At 41.3% G+C, this 17,055-nt stretch overlaps 1 protein-coding gene across 3 annotated transcripts in view; it reads right to left on the bottom strand.

The window, feature by feature from the left end:
• PPARGC1A (PPARG coactivator 1 alpha) overlaps nt 1-17,055 on the bottom strand; it is a 480,987-nt gene that overhangs the window by 9,833 nt on the left and 454,099 nt on the right. For all 3 annotated transcript variants that reach the window (XM_039541759.1, XM_039541760.1, XM_039541762.1), the window contains 3 exons: nt 9,057-9,969; nt 8,422-8,526; nt 8,165-8,285 (listed from right to left, as the gene is read on the bottom strand). In XM_039541759.1, the coding sequence (XP_039397693.1) occupies nt 8,165-8,285; nt 8,422-8,526; nt 9,057-9,969 (1,139 nt within the window). The remainder of the gene's footprint in view (nt 1-8,164; nt 8,286-8,421; nt 8,527-9,056; nt 9,970-17,055) is intronic.

The raw sequence follows: 17,055 nt of genomic DNA, 5'->3' as shown, positions 1-17,055 counted from the left end.
GTTCCATTTTTGGTTTTTAGTAAAAATGTTGAAACATTCTTATTCAATTGTGCAATTTTGCAGGCACTAATGCTGACTGGTATGTTGTTATTTGGTAATTGGAACAAACCTCTTTTCAAATAGCCCAAACTCCAGCCATAGCTCCACATTATACCCACCCCCTAAGACAAGATAAAAAAGATAGTTATAGATAGACAGATGGAAACACTATTAGTCCAGCAAGATAGGTCATGGTCTCTCCACATCAGTAGCCTAACCATTGTCACATTTTTGGCTTTTCCCACCCACATGTATGTCCAATATCCTGTCTCAGAGCCAATTCTCTGCTACAGATTGGCACAGCTCTACTGGTTAATGGAACACCACCAATTTACACTAGTAGAGAATTTGACAGCAACACAGCACAAAGAAATTAATGCAACTAAGAGAAGCATTAACTTGCGCACAGATAACCATGGGATTACGAGGGAGACACTCTATGAACAGCAGCTGTTTCTTGGTCCTATCCTCAACCTCTAACTCCAAGATGTCCAACCCAGATCCATGGTTATGCAGAAGGTGGAGGAGTGAACAGAGGGTTTTCTGTTAACGACGAGGGATTTGAGAAGCATGCAGCAGAGGTCAGCACTCCAACCTCCTTCCTCTCCTCTCTGCTTGCTTTCAGTATGATCAGGCATGAGGAAGCACAGACCTTCCCCCCCGCCACAGACTTTAAAAACAGTAAAGACTGCATATGCACAACAATTACTTCCCAGACTGTCTTACCAAAAAGAGGATGTAACCGCACTGAACCACTTGATAAGAAACAATTCCACTGACACTAAATATTGAACCTAAATGACTGGCCAGATGGAGTATAACATAACAGATCAAACTGACTAATGCACGTCATCTGAGATACTACATTTTGACTGAAAAAAACATAATGTATCACACAGACTGAGTAAGGATGTGTGTGCAGGGTTTTTTGTTTGTTTGTTTTTTGCCCTTTTATCTTTAAGATAATTGTAAAAAAACAAAACTGAACAATCAAAAAAAAAATCTTGCTAATGTATCATTAAGGGAATAAGTTAAAACTACAAAATTAAGGAAATTCAAATGTAAAGCTGAAATGTACCATATGCCCTACAATATGTAGGCACAACAAGATGTTCTCATTAACTGTTTGTTTAAAGGGGGTGCCATGATGTCTAAGTATTAGAGAGAATAGGGCTCATTTCAGCATTGACATTGGCTTGGCTGGTGTTTGTTGATTTAATTGTGATTATAGGGAGATTATTTGTAATCTCCTCTCATAAAGACATACACCTTTAATAACAGGAGCTACACAAGCATAACAAGATTACAACATACTTCTTTTGTTTTATAAAAAGTAACACGCACAAGTCCGTATGTACACATTAAATATGCCCTTTATTGCACTTGTTATAGATGATGATGTATGAACTGGGACACTGGAAAATTACAGAGGAAAGTTTTTTGTTTTGAATTTAATGTGGGCAGAGAGAAATGTGCAGAAAACTCTGGAAAACACTGTCAAGCTTTTCACCCCAGTCTGCAGATCATTTACCTTGCATCACAAGCTCTGAGTATGGTTCAGTGATTTGCCAGGTATATGAAGAAATGCCTTGCCAACCCCCTCTGGCCCAACATGCCTGGTCCTCCTTTGGATTTAATTTAAGATCACCTTCCTGCTTTTTATCCTGTCCTCAGAAAAACTAGCTTACTGACCGTGTGGGTAGGAAAACATGTAGATCTATAAATAAAATGTATGGTTTCAAATTTAAAAAGCTAGTAAGGCCAGCATTCCTAGCGTGACCAAGCTTTCCTTACTGCAGTCAGAATGAGACCCAGGTTTGCCATCTGCACGTCCAGTTTGGCCAGGACTGCCATCTTATGCTGAGCTTTCTCTTGCCTCCCAAACACTCTTCCCCACAAACTTTCTTCCTTCTGCTTGAACTCTCTCCCTCATCCCCAAATGTCAGCTTTGCAAGGAACAAAGTTTTTCCATGCCAGGCTCTTCTGCCCACTGCCTCCTGGGCTGCTACTGAGCAGGGGCGGCTCCAGGCACCAGCACGCCAAGCGCGTGCCTGGGGCGGCAAGCCGCGGGGGGCGCTCTGCCAGTCGCCGCGAGGGTGGCAGGCAAGTTGCCTTCGGCGGCATGCCTGCGGAGGGTCCACTGGTCCCGCGGCTTCGGCAGACCTCCCACAGGCTGCCGCCGAATCCGCGGGACCGGGGACCTCCCGCAGGCAAACCGCCGAAGGCAGCCTGCCTGCCGTGCTTGGGGCAGCAAAATACCTAGAGCCGCCCCTGCTACTGAGTGACTTCTGGGTGCTGTGTTTACCAAGGGCAGTAGCACTAAAGGAAGCCATGCTCAGCCATGTCTCTCCCTGTTGCTTCTCCTTCCCCTTTGTGCACTGCTGGTGTGCTTGCAGCAGTGCACTGGGAAAGGCTCATACAATGCTGCTCACAATGTCCTTCCAAGATGGTCCATATTTGCTCTGGATTAACAAAACCCTGGCCCACCCTTTTTAGGGTGTGGTCCGCATGCAGTTCTCAGAAATCCACATAATGCTACATCATCCAGTATATGTAAAGATGTTTACACAAACTCAGGCAGTACCATAGGAGACCAAAAGGTAAATCTGAACTCTTTTCACTATTTCCTGGGCCTGTCTGAAGGATCTGCTGTTTCCCCAAGAGTGGGTGGAAAGTAGGTTACAACCCTATCACTACCCTTCCTACCATGGTAAGTGATCTGCAAGTCAGTTTTAGCGCAAGATAATAAAGGAGCTCATCCTTCTAGCTGCAGGCAAAGCCCCCATTTGAAAGTGCAATGGGAATGGTTAGATTGAGAAATTAAAAAGAAAAAAAAAGTTGGGAAAATCTCAACCTTCTTCCAACCCAAGCACAGTCACGCGGGAGACCTGCTTTCGAAAGTGAATCAGTGAATAAATGCTGCTGTAGGGAAACAAGTGTGGCAAAAAGGAGAGCACGAAGACTTGAAAAGAAAATGTGTCCTGTGTAGTTTTTGATTTCCATGTTTGCAATGGTCCAACAACGCACTTAGGTGAACTGTAGGAGAGTGGGCAAAAAAGAGTGATTGTTGATAGCACTTGTTCTGTGTTTGTACAATGAGGTAAAGCCACTAGGTGCTACTGCAATACAATAATACATTGTAATTATCAGGAGGAGGGGCAATGGAAAATCATTGAGACAAAAGAAACCGTGAACCTCTCACCACTGGGGATTTAGGCAGTGTTTGGTGTGTTTTAAAGAAGTCAAATATTCATTTATAAAAAGGTCTCTCTCTTGCCTTCATGTTGCAAAGCAATGTATTTGATCTAAAATGATGCTTCCTTTGTACTCTCCCTGTGTCTATAAGTTCTCTGGGGCAAGGGCTCTCCTGAGATTTGTGTCATGTCCATTGTCAGCACTTAAGAAATGAGAAGTAAAGATGTTAAGAGTAATTTTCTTGTTTCGTATTTCAAAGGGGCACTGTGTTATCCTGATTCCTTGCCCGCAGATTGCGCAGGTTGCAAATGAGGGGAGACTGAGAATTCTACAGAAAATCAGCACAGCAGTAGCAGCACAGATTTATAAACGCTAGGTTGCCAATCACATGGTTTAACCTTTTGGTTCTAAGGCATCACTTTAGTGGTGCGTCGAGAGCTGCTGAACCATCAAAGGGTTTCAATGTTTCTAAAGTGATAATGCTCTGAAGGCTGGCTCTGTGTTCCATCACACCTGTAGCTCTACAGCCCTTTCAAGCTTCCTCTGCAGTACAACTAGGCCTCCAGGCCACCACTGCTCTCAAGCCTTTGCCTTCTTGCTATTTCTTCCCCTCTCACTGATGACATTAAACTGCTTCCCACTGCATGCTGGGTAGCACACTACAGAGTTGCCACTCTGTTCTTTGGCCAGTACAATGTCTCTTCTGTGATGTTCATCCATCTGCTAATTCCTCTCACTACTTAAGCTTTGCTACCCCGGCCGCAGATTCCAGGAATGTAAAGCGTTAATTATCATTCTGAAACCACAGCTTGAGAATTATTAGGCATGTAGGAATATAGGCTGTGGTGGCAAAAGCCTCTGCATCAGCTCAGAAATTACCTGCAACTCTCAGAGGAATCAGGCACTTCTGAATCTTCATGGCACGTGACTTGTTTTGGTTTGGATTCTTAGTTCCCTGTATCAACTGTTGCAGGGCACCTCTAGATTGCAGCAGGAGCTGATTTTCAGTTCGAGTAATATACTGCTGCCAGTTGTAGCAGTGAGGACATGGCAGTGCAGCCTTCAGCACAGGCTGCACAAGCCTGCTTGACCCTCTCCCCCACAACCCTCCTAGGTTAGATACTTCCATTGGTAGCCTGCACTGAAGCCCATACAGCAGCATCCTCACTGCTATTTTTAATGATCTAGCCAGTGCTTAATTGGTAATGAAAGAGGTGCTGGACTCAAGCAATTAAATGCCAGGGCTCAAGCAATTGTTTTGTACTTTCATAACTGATGCAGCAAGCCCAGAGGTGCTGGGGCTATGAACTGCCACGCCTGACAAGTCCTGGCACAACTTAAGCCCTGGATCTAGCTAGAGGACAGCTAGCACAGGTATGTCTATGTGAGCTGCAAATTGCAACCCTGGCTGCAGTATACATGTACCCTTAGAGTTGTGCCTTAAATGTCATGATGGAGGGGTCTTTATTGTGATAATTTAGAAAGCTGCTACTTAGCATTATTAAGTGATTTGGATACATCTTGTTAGCTAAAGAGGGCTTCAACTGTTGTTCTATGAACACACACACACACACACAGAGTAAGATTCTGACCCCACTGAGTTTTACTATTGATTTCAATGGGGCCAGGATCTCACCCCACATATATAAAACTTGTTCACCAAGCATATCATTACACCACTCCCTAGAACACCTCCTTTTACAACAGCATTAATAAAACTATTAAACTCCAGTTTAAAAAAATACATATTGTCTCAGGCCACCACTTGGTTGCCTAAAATTAAGACCTAAATCCATATTGAGACACCCAAATAAGTGGCCTGATTTTCAGGAGGCTGAACTCCCATTAACTTCAATGGGAGCTGAGGAGGCCCCTCATTTTGAACGTTAAGCCACTTTTATTTATATGGTCAGATATGAATTTAGGTGCCTAATTTTAGGCATCCACGTTTGAAAATGTTGGCTCACAGTTTTAGTCAGCCTCAACCTGGCATCAGTTTCTGCATGACCAGATTGAATGGACAACCATTTACACATATAGTCATCACATAGGAGTACAAACAGGCATCTAGATTTTGGAAACAAGCATCTTCAGTATTTTGCGGCTAAAATATATATTTGCATTTGCCAAGATGCTAACTGCATGTACAGACTGTTGGCCATGTGCAATCAGAAGGCATTTTTGCACATTTGGTTTTGACATATTAAATTACCCGATTCATGTGTCTTTTTTTTTTCCTTCCTTCTAGGTGCATTTATGCTGCTGTACCATTTAGGCTGACTCTGTGTATTGAACCATTAATACCTGCCCGGATTTAGCTCAATCATACCTGCTGCTACCTAGTCCTATGCAACCTCCTGCTGCCTCGTTAGCACGTCTCCTGCAGTCAGCTCCTGAGATCCTGGCTCTGCGTCTCTTGTGGAGAAGAGACGTCTGTCCAGTCCAACCTCAGTAGCATGAGACAGTGAGCTGGAGCCTCATATTTCAGGAATTCGTGTTTATATGGAAAACATAGATTTGTCCTTGCAGAGTTAGAAGAGACCAAGGTGGAGGACAAAGCAACCTTAATTTGGAGGTAAGTGGGAAGAGAGTCCCAAGGAAAGAATATGAAGGAAAGATTGTTGTTGTTGAAGAGGGAATGACGAGAGTCTCTCAAGAGAGAAGATGAGTAGAAAAGAGCTTTCCAAGGAGGGGAGCATTAGAGAGGGGGACAGAGAGACCCAGGGTAAAACCATGGCCCCATTGTGCCATTGACTTCAACGGGCAAGAATTTCACCCCCGGTGCTCATTCATACAGGGGAGGAAATAACCTGCTTTCATTTTTTACCATTTTTAATACAAAGCTTATGATGGTGACAGAAAACTGATACGATTCCATCCTCTGCTGATGCAACATACACAAGGGCTCTATGTTTTTATTATGCTGCAATTATTGGTATTTTAACAGGATATAATTTGCCACACTGCTAGATTATTTTAGTACTGATTTATGGATAAGTACACACCAGGTGCTTGCTTTCTTAATAGAGTTTTGATTTTGAACTGTCTAAAATTCTTCTAACATACAAGAAATGCAGCTGGGGATACCTGGACTTCATTTTCATTTTCACTCCTCCCCACCTCAATGTAACCTTTCACAGCCTCCTCATTTTTACTTGACTAGCTGCTGGGCTATGAGAGAACAAAGGTGTTTGCTGTTTTAAGTTACATACATTTTTCTATGTACTCGGTTGCATGATTCAGTACTTCTGATGGTGGTCTATTTGAGTTTCAGATAAGCCCTGTACCTAACAAAGAAGTTCAGGTGAGAGCTACAGCTACTGAACGTTAGTGCTCTTCTCTGAATAGCTACAAGCCTGGTATTCTACAAATGAATAACAACAGCTAACTCTTATGGAGACTGATCCAGGGTGAAGTCAATGGGCTTTGGATCAGACCTTCAGAGCACGTTTCATCTATAGATCTCAAAGTGCTTTACAAAAGACATCGACATTTTACAGCTGGGGAACCTGAAGCACAGAAAAGTAAAGTGATTTCCCCATGGTTGCCCAGCAGGGCAGTAGTAGAGCTGAGAATAGAATCCAGGGCCCCTGAGTCCTTGTTCAGTACTCTGGCCACTAGCCCACACTGCTTCCCTTCACTGCAGTTGCTGTGGCCTGATCTCAATGTTTAAGGCCCCCCAGCAGTGTAAGGAGAAATGTGTCAGTGCTGCAGTCAGCTGAATGCGTAAGTGTCTGATACAAAGCCACTGAAAACAATAGAAAAACTCCCATTGACTTCAATGGGCTTTGGATTAGGCCCTAGAAGAGTGCTGTGGAAACCTAAAGGAGCCCAAATTGTGCAGCTAGAATAGGCAGAGTAATTGGAGGGGCAGGATATGGAGGAGCAGTAGGAAGAAGGCAGAATGGAAAGAATGGGAGAACGAGTACAAAAGTAGGGGACACTAGGACAGGCCACCAAAAGGAGAGGACAGGGGAGCCAGGCTGAAAGCTGCCCCCACATTTAGTTTTATTAAGACCGTCATACAATGACAGCACGGAACCAGAGAAGACAGACACTGTCCTTCCCTACTGGATCCATCCTACTACCCTACTGCTACAACACTGCTACTGATCCCAGCAACAATGCCCTTTGCCCTTGCCCCATGTGCCCGGGGCACCTAGGATAGAAAAAAAACCCACTACATCAAGTATTTTGAAGACTTTGAAAAGATATTGAATTAAATAGCACTTGTTCATTAGAAAAGGGCCAGTTTCAACAGTTGCTATAAAATCTCTTAAAATTAATAACATCCTAGACAGAAGAAAGACCAAGCTGGTGTGTTTGTCATTAAGGGCCCAATTTGCCCTCCCCCCACAGAACTATACTTCAGGCCTTCTGGGTACAGTTTTTGAGTACCATGAAGACACAAGTTTTAAGACGTGCACTTATCGATACCTATTATTACTTCTTGTGTAAGAAATCAAAATGCTGGAGTACATACTTGTGTCACATTTTTGGCAATTATTGGTAGATGATGTACTGTATCAGATGCTGCTTCTCTAATAGATTAATATATGTAGATGCATTTTTATGATGAAGAGATGGGACCAATGCTTAATATGCTACTTATTATCTGTGACAAAGCTTTGTCTAGTAAAGCCTGTTTGTTGACTGTGAATAGATTTGAAAGTCACAATTAGTAGTGTATTTTAAAAAATTAATTTGTACAGTCAAAATGAAAATTGAAATGAAAACACATATTAGCCTAAGAGATCAGAATTATTAAGGAATGTGTGCCAAGAGATTTTTGTATGGATTTTGTTTGTTATAAGGAAAAGAGAAGGATGCCACAGTTTTAGCTTTAGTAATCTACCCCCAAAAATAATAATAACAATAATAACCACCCCCAAACCTCTTTCAAAATGAAAATTATCTTCACAGTGCTTACAATTGCTTTTTGTCTCTGCCTCTCCCTTTGTTTGGCCCTTTCAGATTCCCGTTTTTCATACTCTTTGCGGTATTCTTCCCTCTTCAGTCTTTCATGCTGATATTCCTCATAGCTGTCATATCTAGGAAACATAACTTCATCATTAAATCAAGTACCTGAATTTGTCAAAGTAAAATGAATAATACAATTTCTGGAGCATCTCATTATCTCAGAAGAACAGAATAAAAAGTGAGCCAAATACAAACAAAACATGCTACCTGGGTCTACAACTATACGGTGATCTGGATCGTGATCTTGCATATAAAGGAGAACTTCTGTATGCTCGATGTCTACAGTGGCTGGACTCATAATAGTAACAAGATCTGTAAGAAAGAACACAAAAGGACATTTGTTTCTATCATTTAGTATAAGTCTAATGACACCATGTTCTTGTGAGCTACGTATTACCTGAACCTACAATTTCTTTGAAGCAACCAGTGAGATTTTCTAGTGACAGTTTATGATCTCATAGTTAACTTAGGGGCCTTGGAGTGCAGTGTTTTGTTTTGTGTTTTGTAGTATCCCTTATTCATGCTAACACAGAGCATCAAGTCAGGCAGTGTGAACTTTATCTTATATGGATTGCAACGAGATTGGCACACGGCAGATTTGCAGCTAATGGAAACAGTTAGCTAAGTAAATTTCTCACTGACTGCTCTGTTTATGGTCTGACTGTCTCCACTAGGAGTATTCAACATTGGCAAGTTAAAAGGACAATGGCAACAAGTGTTTTGTGTCACAATCCCATTATCTTCAAGAAAGGCAATAAGAGGAGCTTCTCTAGATTCAGCTGCTTCTGGATTTATTTTCCTTCATGTCCATTATAAATATATTTGCATTTCTCAGACAGTACCTGGAGGAGGATCTGCTACATGGCGACCTTGATCTTGATCGAGAATATGGAGAACGGGAACAAGACCTGTGTTGAGGAAAGGACATTGATCTAGAGCGTATCCTTTGGGATCTTTGAGAAAATAAGGATTTGGGTGGAGACACTGAATCTCTGCATGGAGAGTTAAAAGAAGAGCAAGAAGGCGATACATCAAACAATGAATAGGCTTCTGTCCCATCCCAAGGGTAGCATAGTTTATCACTTTCATCTTCACTGTCATCAAAGAGGCCATCCATAGCTAGTCCTGAAGTTATAAACATAGGTAGTTTGGAGAATTGTTCATTACTATAATCACTGTCCCTCAGTTCACTGGCCTTATCTGCCTCTTCATCAAAAACAGCTTGGCTGGGGTGACCAAAGTGCTTATTCAGTTCGGCCCGGATATCCTGGTCTTGGAGCTGTTTTCGGCTGCTAGAGTGGGAACCCTGCTTACTTGCCTGTAAAGTCTCTTTCTTGTAATACTGGTCTTGTTCTAAAGAAGAACAAATCTGACACTGCCACCCAGGTGCAGAATCTTTAAATTCTTGTTGTCTGGAGTCCTGAAGTTCCTGGGATATTTTAATGTGTATTTCGGTTTTTGAATTCACAGATTGACAGTAGTCATGGTCACCAAACAGCCGCAAACTAGGCCGTTTTGTCTTTCTCTCCTCATGTCCACTGGACAGTACTGTTGTCTTGCTAAGCTGTGCATACAGCTCAGACTGTTCTGGACTCTTCTTGATTGTGTTATGTCCTTGAGAACTGGAAGACTCACTATAACGGGGCTTTTTTGAGGGCGGTACAATAGTCTTGCATGATGACTTCAGCTTGGGTGAAGTCCTGAAAGGATTATCTTGGTTGGCTTTGTGAGGAGGGGTTGTAGGTGGAGTTAGGCCTAAAAAAAAAAAGAGAGAGTTTTAAACAGAGAAAAATGCTTTTCCAGAAAGCACAGATTCTTCTTCTTTGAAAAAGAAATTAAACCAAGATTCCCTTCCCATGGCCTGAAAAAAAACAACTTGCTTTCTTTAAGTACCTCTGTAACCATAAATTGACTTTACTAGGATGTTATGCACCAGCAACAGTATTTAGAGTTTTGGACAGAAATGCTAACAACATCAGCACACTAGCAAATATTAGCATATTGCTCCAAGGTCTTCAATATTATTTTTGTTACTTTTTTTACAAGTACATCTACTACTCACTTTAATGTTGTGTGTATGTGTGTGTGTGCGCGTGCTGTGTGTGTGTGTATCTGTATACAGAGAGAGATAGAGTCCTGCAGTAGCTTCAACTGTATTTATTACACAAGATGTATACTGAGGAAGTTACTTTTAGCTTTCACACAGTTTGTTTTTGCCCCCAAACCAAAGAAGTCTGTCCTGAGGCCAAAGAAATTAACAGATGAAAACCTGGATGAAAGCAAATCTGGAAAAATGAAATGAATGCTACCAAAGTAACTTCTGTAATGCACAGTGCACTAATGCAAGGAACTACAGCAACTATACAACTTGACTGCAATGATTCCTTGTCTCCACAGTTCATTAACTTAGTAAACCATTGCTAATGTATGTATAATACATTCTTGTAAGCATAACTAATACATTTTGCCTAAAATGTGGTTCTGCAGCAAAAACCTAAGTGAACTGTACCAATAAATATTGCAGCCGCAATGAGCCATTCTATTTAGAACTAAATATTCGTGGAGTGTCATGAGGTGGAGAGACTGAAACTTACCTGAGTTTATCAACTAAACACATATGTAAATAAAGACTAGATAAATATCATGTCAATAACTACCAGGTTTTTCCACAGCACAATGATAATTTATTAAGTTACATTTTTAGACAGAGATGAAAATGTAAACATAACTGTAATCCTTAAAACTCAGGGAGCCAAACCTACATTCTACCGCTAATTTTACAATATTTCTGTGCAGAGAAAGTGTATTGCTCTCAAAGTTTCTTTCAGACATCATACAAGGAGACATTCACACTGCATAAAAGGACAACTTTGTTCACAAATCTAGAACAATAGTAAATCGCGGCTCTTGTTCAAGAAAATGTTACTATTCAGGAAAGCACTTCAGCACATGCTTAACTTAGCATGCATTTACATCTCATTGTTTCCCTGTGACTTAAACATATGCTACAGATAAGCATGTGCTGAAGTGCTTTCCTGTATCAGAGCCAGAGATAGGAAAATATCGCAGAGAGAGACAGAAAATATATACTAGATTACCTAGTCCATCTCTTACACCAACTCTGAAGCCAATGCAGTGTACTTTCTAATGCTGTCCAGCCCAGTTTTAAAATACTCAAGCAATGGGCCTTCCATCACTTCCCTAGGGAGAATGGCCAGGGAATGTGAATACAGTTTGGGAAAATGCCTATTTCAAATATGGGCAGAGTTTCCTCTTGTTTTGTATTTTTAACCATACAATGGAGCTCAGCAGATCAATACAAATGGAACATGTTTTATAGCAGTTTGCAGCAAGGAAGGAAAAGCCTCCATCAACGCATAGTGCTCTCTAAGGGACATAAATGGAGACTGGGAGTCCCACTGCATTAGCGGCAATGAATCTGCTCCAGAAAAAAAAAAACAGATAGAAACAGCAAGACATGAATACCTGATGCAAAAGAAAAGCCTGATTTTGCCTGAACATTTGAAAATAATGTTTATGAACTTTTCATGTGTACTAAGGCCTTCCTCTAATGCCATCAAGGGCAAAGACTCCTAATACACAAACACTGGTCCTCAAGTTAAAGCTGCCTCAGCAAACTGCTTAAGTTTTAAATTCATGATCGGTACAACTATCCCCTTCAGTTCACATCTTCCATTTTCTCCTCCTCTTTGCCTACCCACTAACAAACTAGCCAAATGGCCAATTACATGTGCATGCTGAATATTCCAGATGGGCTACTGTCAGTTGGGTAAATTGGAGAGAACAATTCCCTTTGACATTCTACACCATCATTTCTGGATTAAAAATAATGACTCAAAATCAACAAATAATTAATGAGTAAATTCCATTACTTTTGTCAAATAAAATTCACAAGGAGCATTTTGATTTGTAAAATTAGATACCCCATGAGTGACCCCAGGGTTAATTACTAAATGTTTATATTTATTTTAAAAAACCAATGCCAAATGGCCCCTTCAGGAAGAATAACCTGGGAGAATATTTATCCCCATCACTAGCTGCTGCTTTTCTATAAACACAAGCATTTCACTGTCAGCATTTGAAATATTTACTTACTTTTTATTTTTTACCAAAACAAAATAAAATCATCTCTGCATTCTTCCTTTGTTAAACTGGCCCTGTGTGAGCACTGGCTTTACGCACAGCGTAACTGCTTTCAGGAGTAGTGATGCTGAGCCAACCACAAAGGAGACCAAGGCTCGGTGTAGAGAAGAACCTAAAAGTCCAGGTGCTGAGCCTAGCTACTGGAGTTTCTTTCACCTGCAAAACCATGCTGGAACTGTCCTGAGGAATGGTTTCCTCATGGCATTTTGGCACCTGTCCTTCTGCTCTTGGACAGAAGCAGAAATGCACAAGTGAGCAGAAATGAAAAATAAATTGTTCAAAAAGTTTGATGGACATTTGAAACCTGAATAAAAGGTTAGTGTTTTAGTTTGCAGCAAAGCTTGGAGTTGGCTTTTGTTTTGTCTCTGTCACTGCTGAATTCTACACCTCCAAGCCCCTTCCATGCTCAGCATCCAAACAGCTAAACTTTGAGAAAATTAATTCTATACTTATTCACCATCACTGTCACCTTTGCTCATCTTTACACAGTAATCTTAATTTCACACCATGATCCTAAATCAGTAGTGCTAAAATATTCTCTGACCTTTGGATTATTTCATGCATGCTGATTTCTTTGCGAATGTGTACATTTGAGTGTTGACAGTACAAGGTATATTCCGGGCTCTCTCTTGAACTTAGCAGGTTTTGACAGATTTATGTAAGGACAGATGGCCATTACAGGCTGAAGGCTGACAAGAGGCAGTTCAGAGCATTGTTAACACACTTGCACAAACTCTCAGCAGTGCAGCACTGTGCAGAATGTAATTCAGACTATAGCTTTTTTATTGCTGCCTATTTTCTTTTGTCAAAAGAGCCTGCTGTGCACAGCAACAAATGGCTGCCATTACCCAGAATGTAATGGGTGTCAGACAAATCACGTAACACAAACAATCAAGAGTATGTAGGTCATATTTCAACAGAGCACAACCTTAGCAATATTTATGATTACTGCATTGAAATGTGCTCTATAATAAACAAGTACCTCTACATCACTCACACTTATGTACTTCTGCACAGCAAATCTGTTAGAAGTGGTACATACGCTACAATCATCCCCTTTAAACAGTCTTTTTTTTTAAAGTAAAAGGCAAGTATTTTTTTCATGACATGCTATAAAACCATTTTCTTTGTAGGGACTTTTCTTTAATTGAATGGCTTTGGAAAATGGTAACTTTGTACTTTGCCTCGTTTCATCTGTATACTATGAACTCACTCAATGATCTCTGCTTTAAAATAGTGTATATGCCAAATGAGCACCACTTCTTATATCTGTGCAACAACAGACTTTCATATGTATGCCAGCTCCGCCAGCTCAGCTCAGTGACCTGTTTTATAGAAAAGTCTGTGAGGACAGGCAGAAGTTTTCATATCACCTAGATGCATTCCATGAGCTGCAGTAAAGAAAACTTAGTAACTCATTTAGCTCAGCTAGGTTTATCAGAATAAATTAGGGGAATACATTTACAGTAAATGTCACATCTTGACTTTTTAAGACTCATTTACAATGCTGTTTCATATAGGCAGCAAAATCTAATGTTACTGTTAGCATTTAAATGTTTGATGATGCTTCTGCTTGTTGGTATATTTTTGGAGCCTTCACATCCTTCAGGAAATGCATCTCGATGAACCTTTGTACAAGCGCACTGAGGTTCTGAGGGTTATTAAAAATGGATTCCTTTATATCTTATGAGTTTGAAAATGGGATTATCAAGAGAAACATTATTTAAGGCCACTTAAAGCACTGAATGCAAGATAATAGCCTGATTCAGTAAAGTAATCGGTAGAGCTTTTGTACAGCACAAGACTGCAGAAGCCAGGAAAATATAATAAAATTAAATAGCCATCATATAATAAAAAACTACATGCTTGTTGAGCAGTCAGTTTAATCTTGTTGTCACTACCGCAAAGGATAAATATAGACCCTGAAAATATCTAGTAATTTACTAGATTTTATTCCCTCTGGACTAATATCTCTTTTTCTCTGTCTCAAGTACCAGAAATCATTTTGAGGCCAAAGAAGTTTTTGCCTGGTAGAATTGAAGTATTTGTTCTGGCAACCAAGCGGCTGCTCAGGTCTAGCGATGGGCGAATACTGGGGTTTGCAAAAATGCATGTGAATTCCAAATCACTATTCAATCTCTGTTTACACACTTTTTTGTCAGATTTTCTGAGTGACCAAATTTTGTCTGCATGAAAATTTGTGGGGGGAGTTTTTACTCACATAAATACAGGGATTTGTGTGTAAAGGAGTGTCATCATTCTGCAAGTGTTCACTGATCCACCCTTTGATATACCTTATACAGTGGCTTTGTACTTTTGGGACAGAGAGTGTTAGGAGGCAGGGAGAGTATGTGGGGCCGAGAAAGCCATTGATTTTCAAAAAACCATAAGCAGCAGTGGCCAGATGCTGAGGCATGGGGATCAGCACCTGGGAACGACTGCCCTCTGCAATCACTTCTACACACAGCACAGCATACCCCAAGCATACCCCAACAGTCACTTGATCCCCACATCTGGGGAGGAATTCCTCAACCCATGATAATGTCAGAGGTAATTGAGGATAGGGGAGAAAGCACCAGAGCTTGTCAGGAAGGACCAGACCACAGGCCCTTTGACCAGTGAGCAGCATAAAGCAGAGATGTGGCTTACCACTGGGTGTTGCTTTTGCTTGGTAGGAAAGAGTCATGGATAGGAGAGAGCAAGAGCTTACAGTGGTTGAGTGGCTCCTGGAGACAGACAGAGGTAAGAACCAGCAACAGCCAATAAGGAGGGAACAGAACCTGCTTACACGGGGCTTTTGGCAGCTAGAGGGCTACAAGTGCAACTGCTTGACAAGCAAGAGGAGGACAATCACCACTGAAGTCCTGCAGCGCCAGGCTTATTTCCGGCCTATCTGAATGATACGGTGGAAGCAGGGACTGCTTAGCATGATGTCTTATGCTCCACTCCTGTTTGAGAACTAGCGAGAGGGGCTCTGCTGCTCCTTGCTGCTGCTGTTGCTGCTGCTGGGGAGGTGGCACCTGCCGCTGGTTCTGCTGCCAGTCAGGAGGACTGTGCTGATTATGGGGCTGTTGAGCTCGACACTGTTGCTCCTTCTGATGACAATCAGCAACAAGATTCTCCATGTGCTGCTACAGCTGGGGCTACTGCTACTCCTGCTTCTAGCCAAGCAGGATTCTCCTTCTGCTCCTAGGATTGCTAGAGGGGATGCTGCTAGTACACCCGCATGATCCTACTCCAGTTAAATGACTCCTGGTATATTTATACCCCATTGCTGGCTGGCTGACTGTACAGCTTTCTCCAGACTCCATAAGCAGCTCTGAATCAACAACTCAGTTTAGCCTTAGCATGAGCCGGTTTAACTTCCTGGAGTTATATGCAGTTTGTAGGCAATATTGGAATTATAAAATGGAAATTATTTTTTCAGTTTTAGAACGGGAAAAAAAAGTACATGTATGTATAATATGCAGCCCCTTCTAAAGAAAATTTCATTTGGGTAAGAGAACAGTTTTTAATTCAATTTTACATATGTGTGATGAACACTGATGGCTGGAGTGGGGAATGCTTTAACTTATTTATTTATTTATTTATTTTTCTAATGTACAGTTAATTCATTGGTGCGGGAAACGAAGCTGCTTTCAACAGAGAGATCAAGGCAGCTGCTATTTATACTAACATACTTTGTGCTTCGATAGTGCAAGCAACACCACTAATGGTCTTTTCAGTTCAGCAGTGAGATCAAGGCAACTACCATTTAAATTATAATAGATGGTGCTAGTGCTGTATAAGCTGACTGAGCAATGTAGTCATCTGGGTAGAATTTGGAGTTGTGAGGGTCTTTCTTTATACTACTGTTAAGTATTATTAATCATTACTGCTACTGTTATTTTTATTATTGATTAGGCCCTGACCCTGCAAAGACCGCCCACTTAGATTGTTATCTCTTTTTTGTGTTTTATGTGCTTGTACAGTACCTAGCACAGCAGGGCTGGGGTTTCCAGGCGCTACCACAATACATACAATAAATAATAATACACTGGAAAATGGGTCACTTCCACTCACCTGTCTGCACATAGCGTATGTACAAAAAGGCACAGATTAATACAACGAAACACAAAAAAAAGCAAATGTTTGGAAGCAAGAGAGAAATAGCTATGATGTGGCACATGGCAGGAGTGCTGCTAGGTAGTCTTCTATGCTGTCTGTAAACCAAGTGTCAACTCCCAAGGCCAGTATTCCTCCTCTCTTTTTTGACCCCCTCTCCAGCCCACTTATTAAGTGACTGAAGTGACATGGTCTCCCGAAAAACAGCAGGGTATATCCATGTTATAATGCTCTTGTTCACATAGCTCAAGCAATGGTGGCACTCACCCATCAGCACATACAGTATTTTTACCTGCTAGTGCTACACGTGATTGGATTGCATGAATATAGACTTTACATTTTTCTGCTACACACAGAGGAGAATCAATGGAATGAACCTGGTAATACCAAAGCATTTCCAACTGTCATGACTTGTGGCACCATTACAAACCCTCAAGTCATATTGACTTCTTATTTCTGGCCAGTCTGCCGATGTGAAGTGCAGGCTGCTGATTTTCTGGGCTGGAATGGATGACAGCTTGCTCTTTGTACTGCCATTTCAACAATTATCATGTAGAACTTCATCATGTCACC

Source organism: Mauremys reevesii, linkage group 5 (assembly GCF_016161935.1).
Source record: "Mauremys reevesii isolate NIE-2019 linkage group 5, ASM1616193v1, whole genome shotgun sequence".
Classification (NCBI taxonomy): domain Eukaryota; kingdom Metazoa; phylum Chordata; order Testudines; family Geoemydidae; genus Mauremys; species Mauremys reevesii.
The sequence above is the reverse complement of the archived record's forward strand: the minus strand, read 5'-3'. Positions and strand labels throughout refer to the sequence as shown.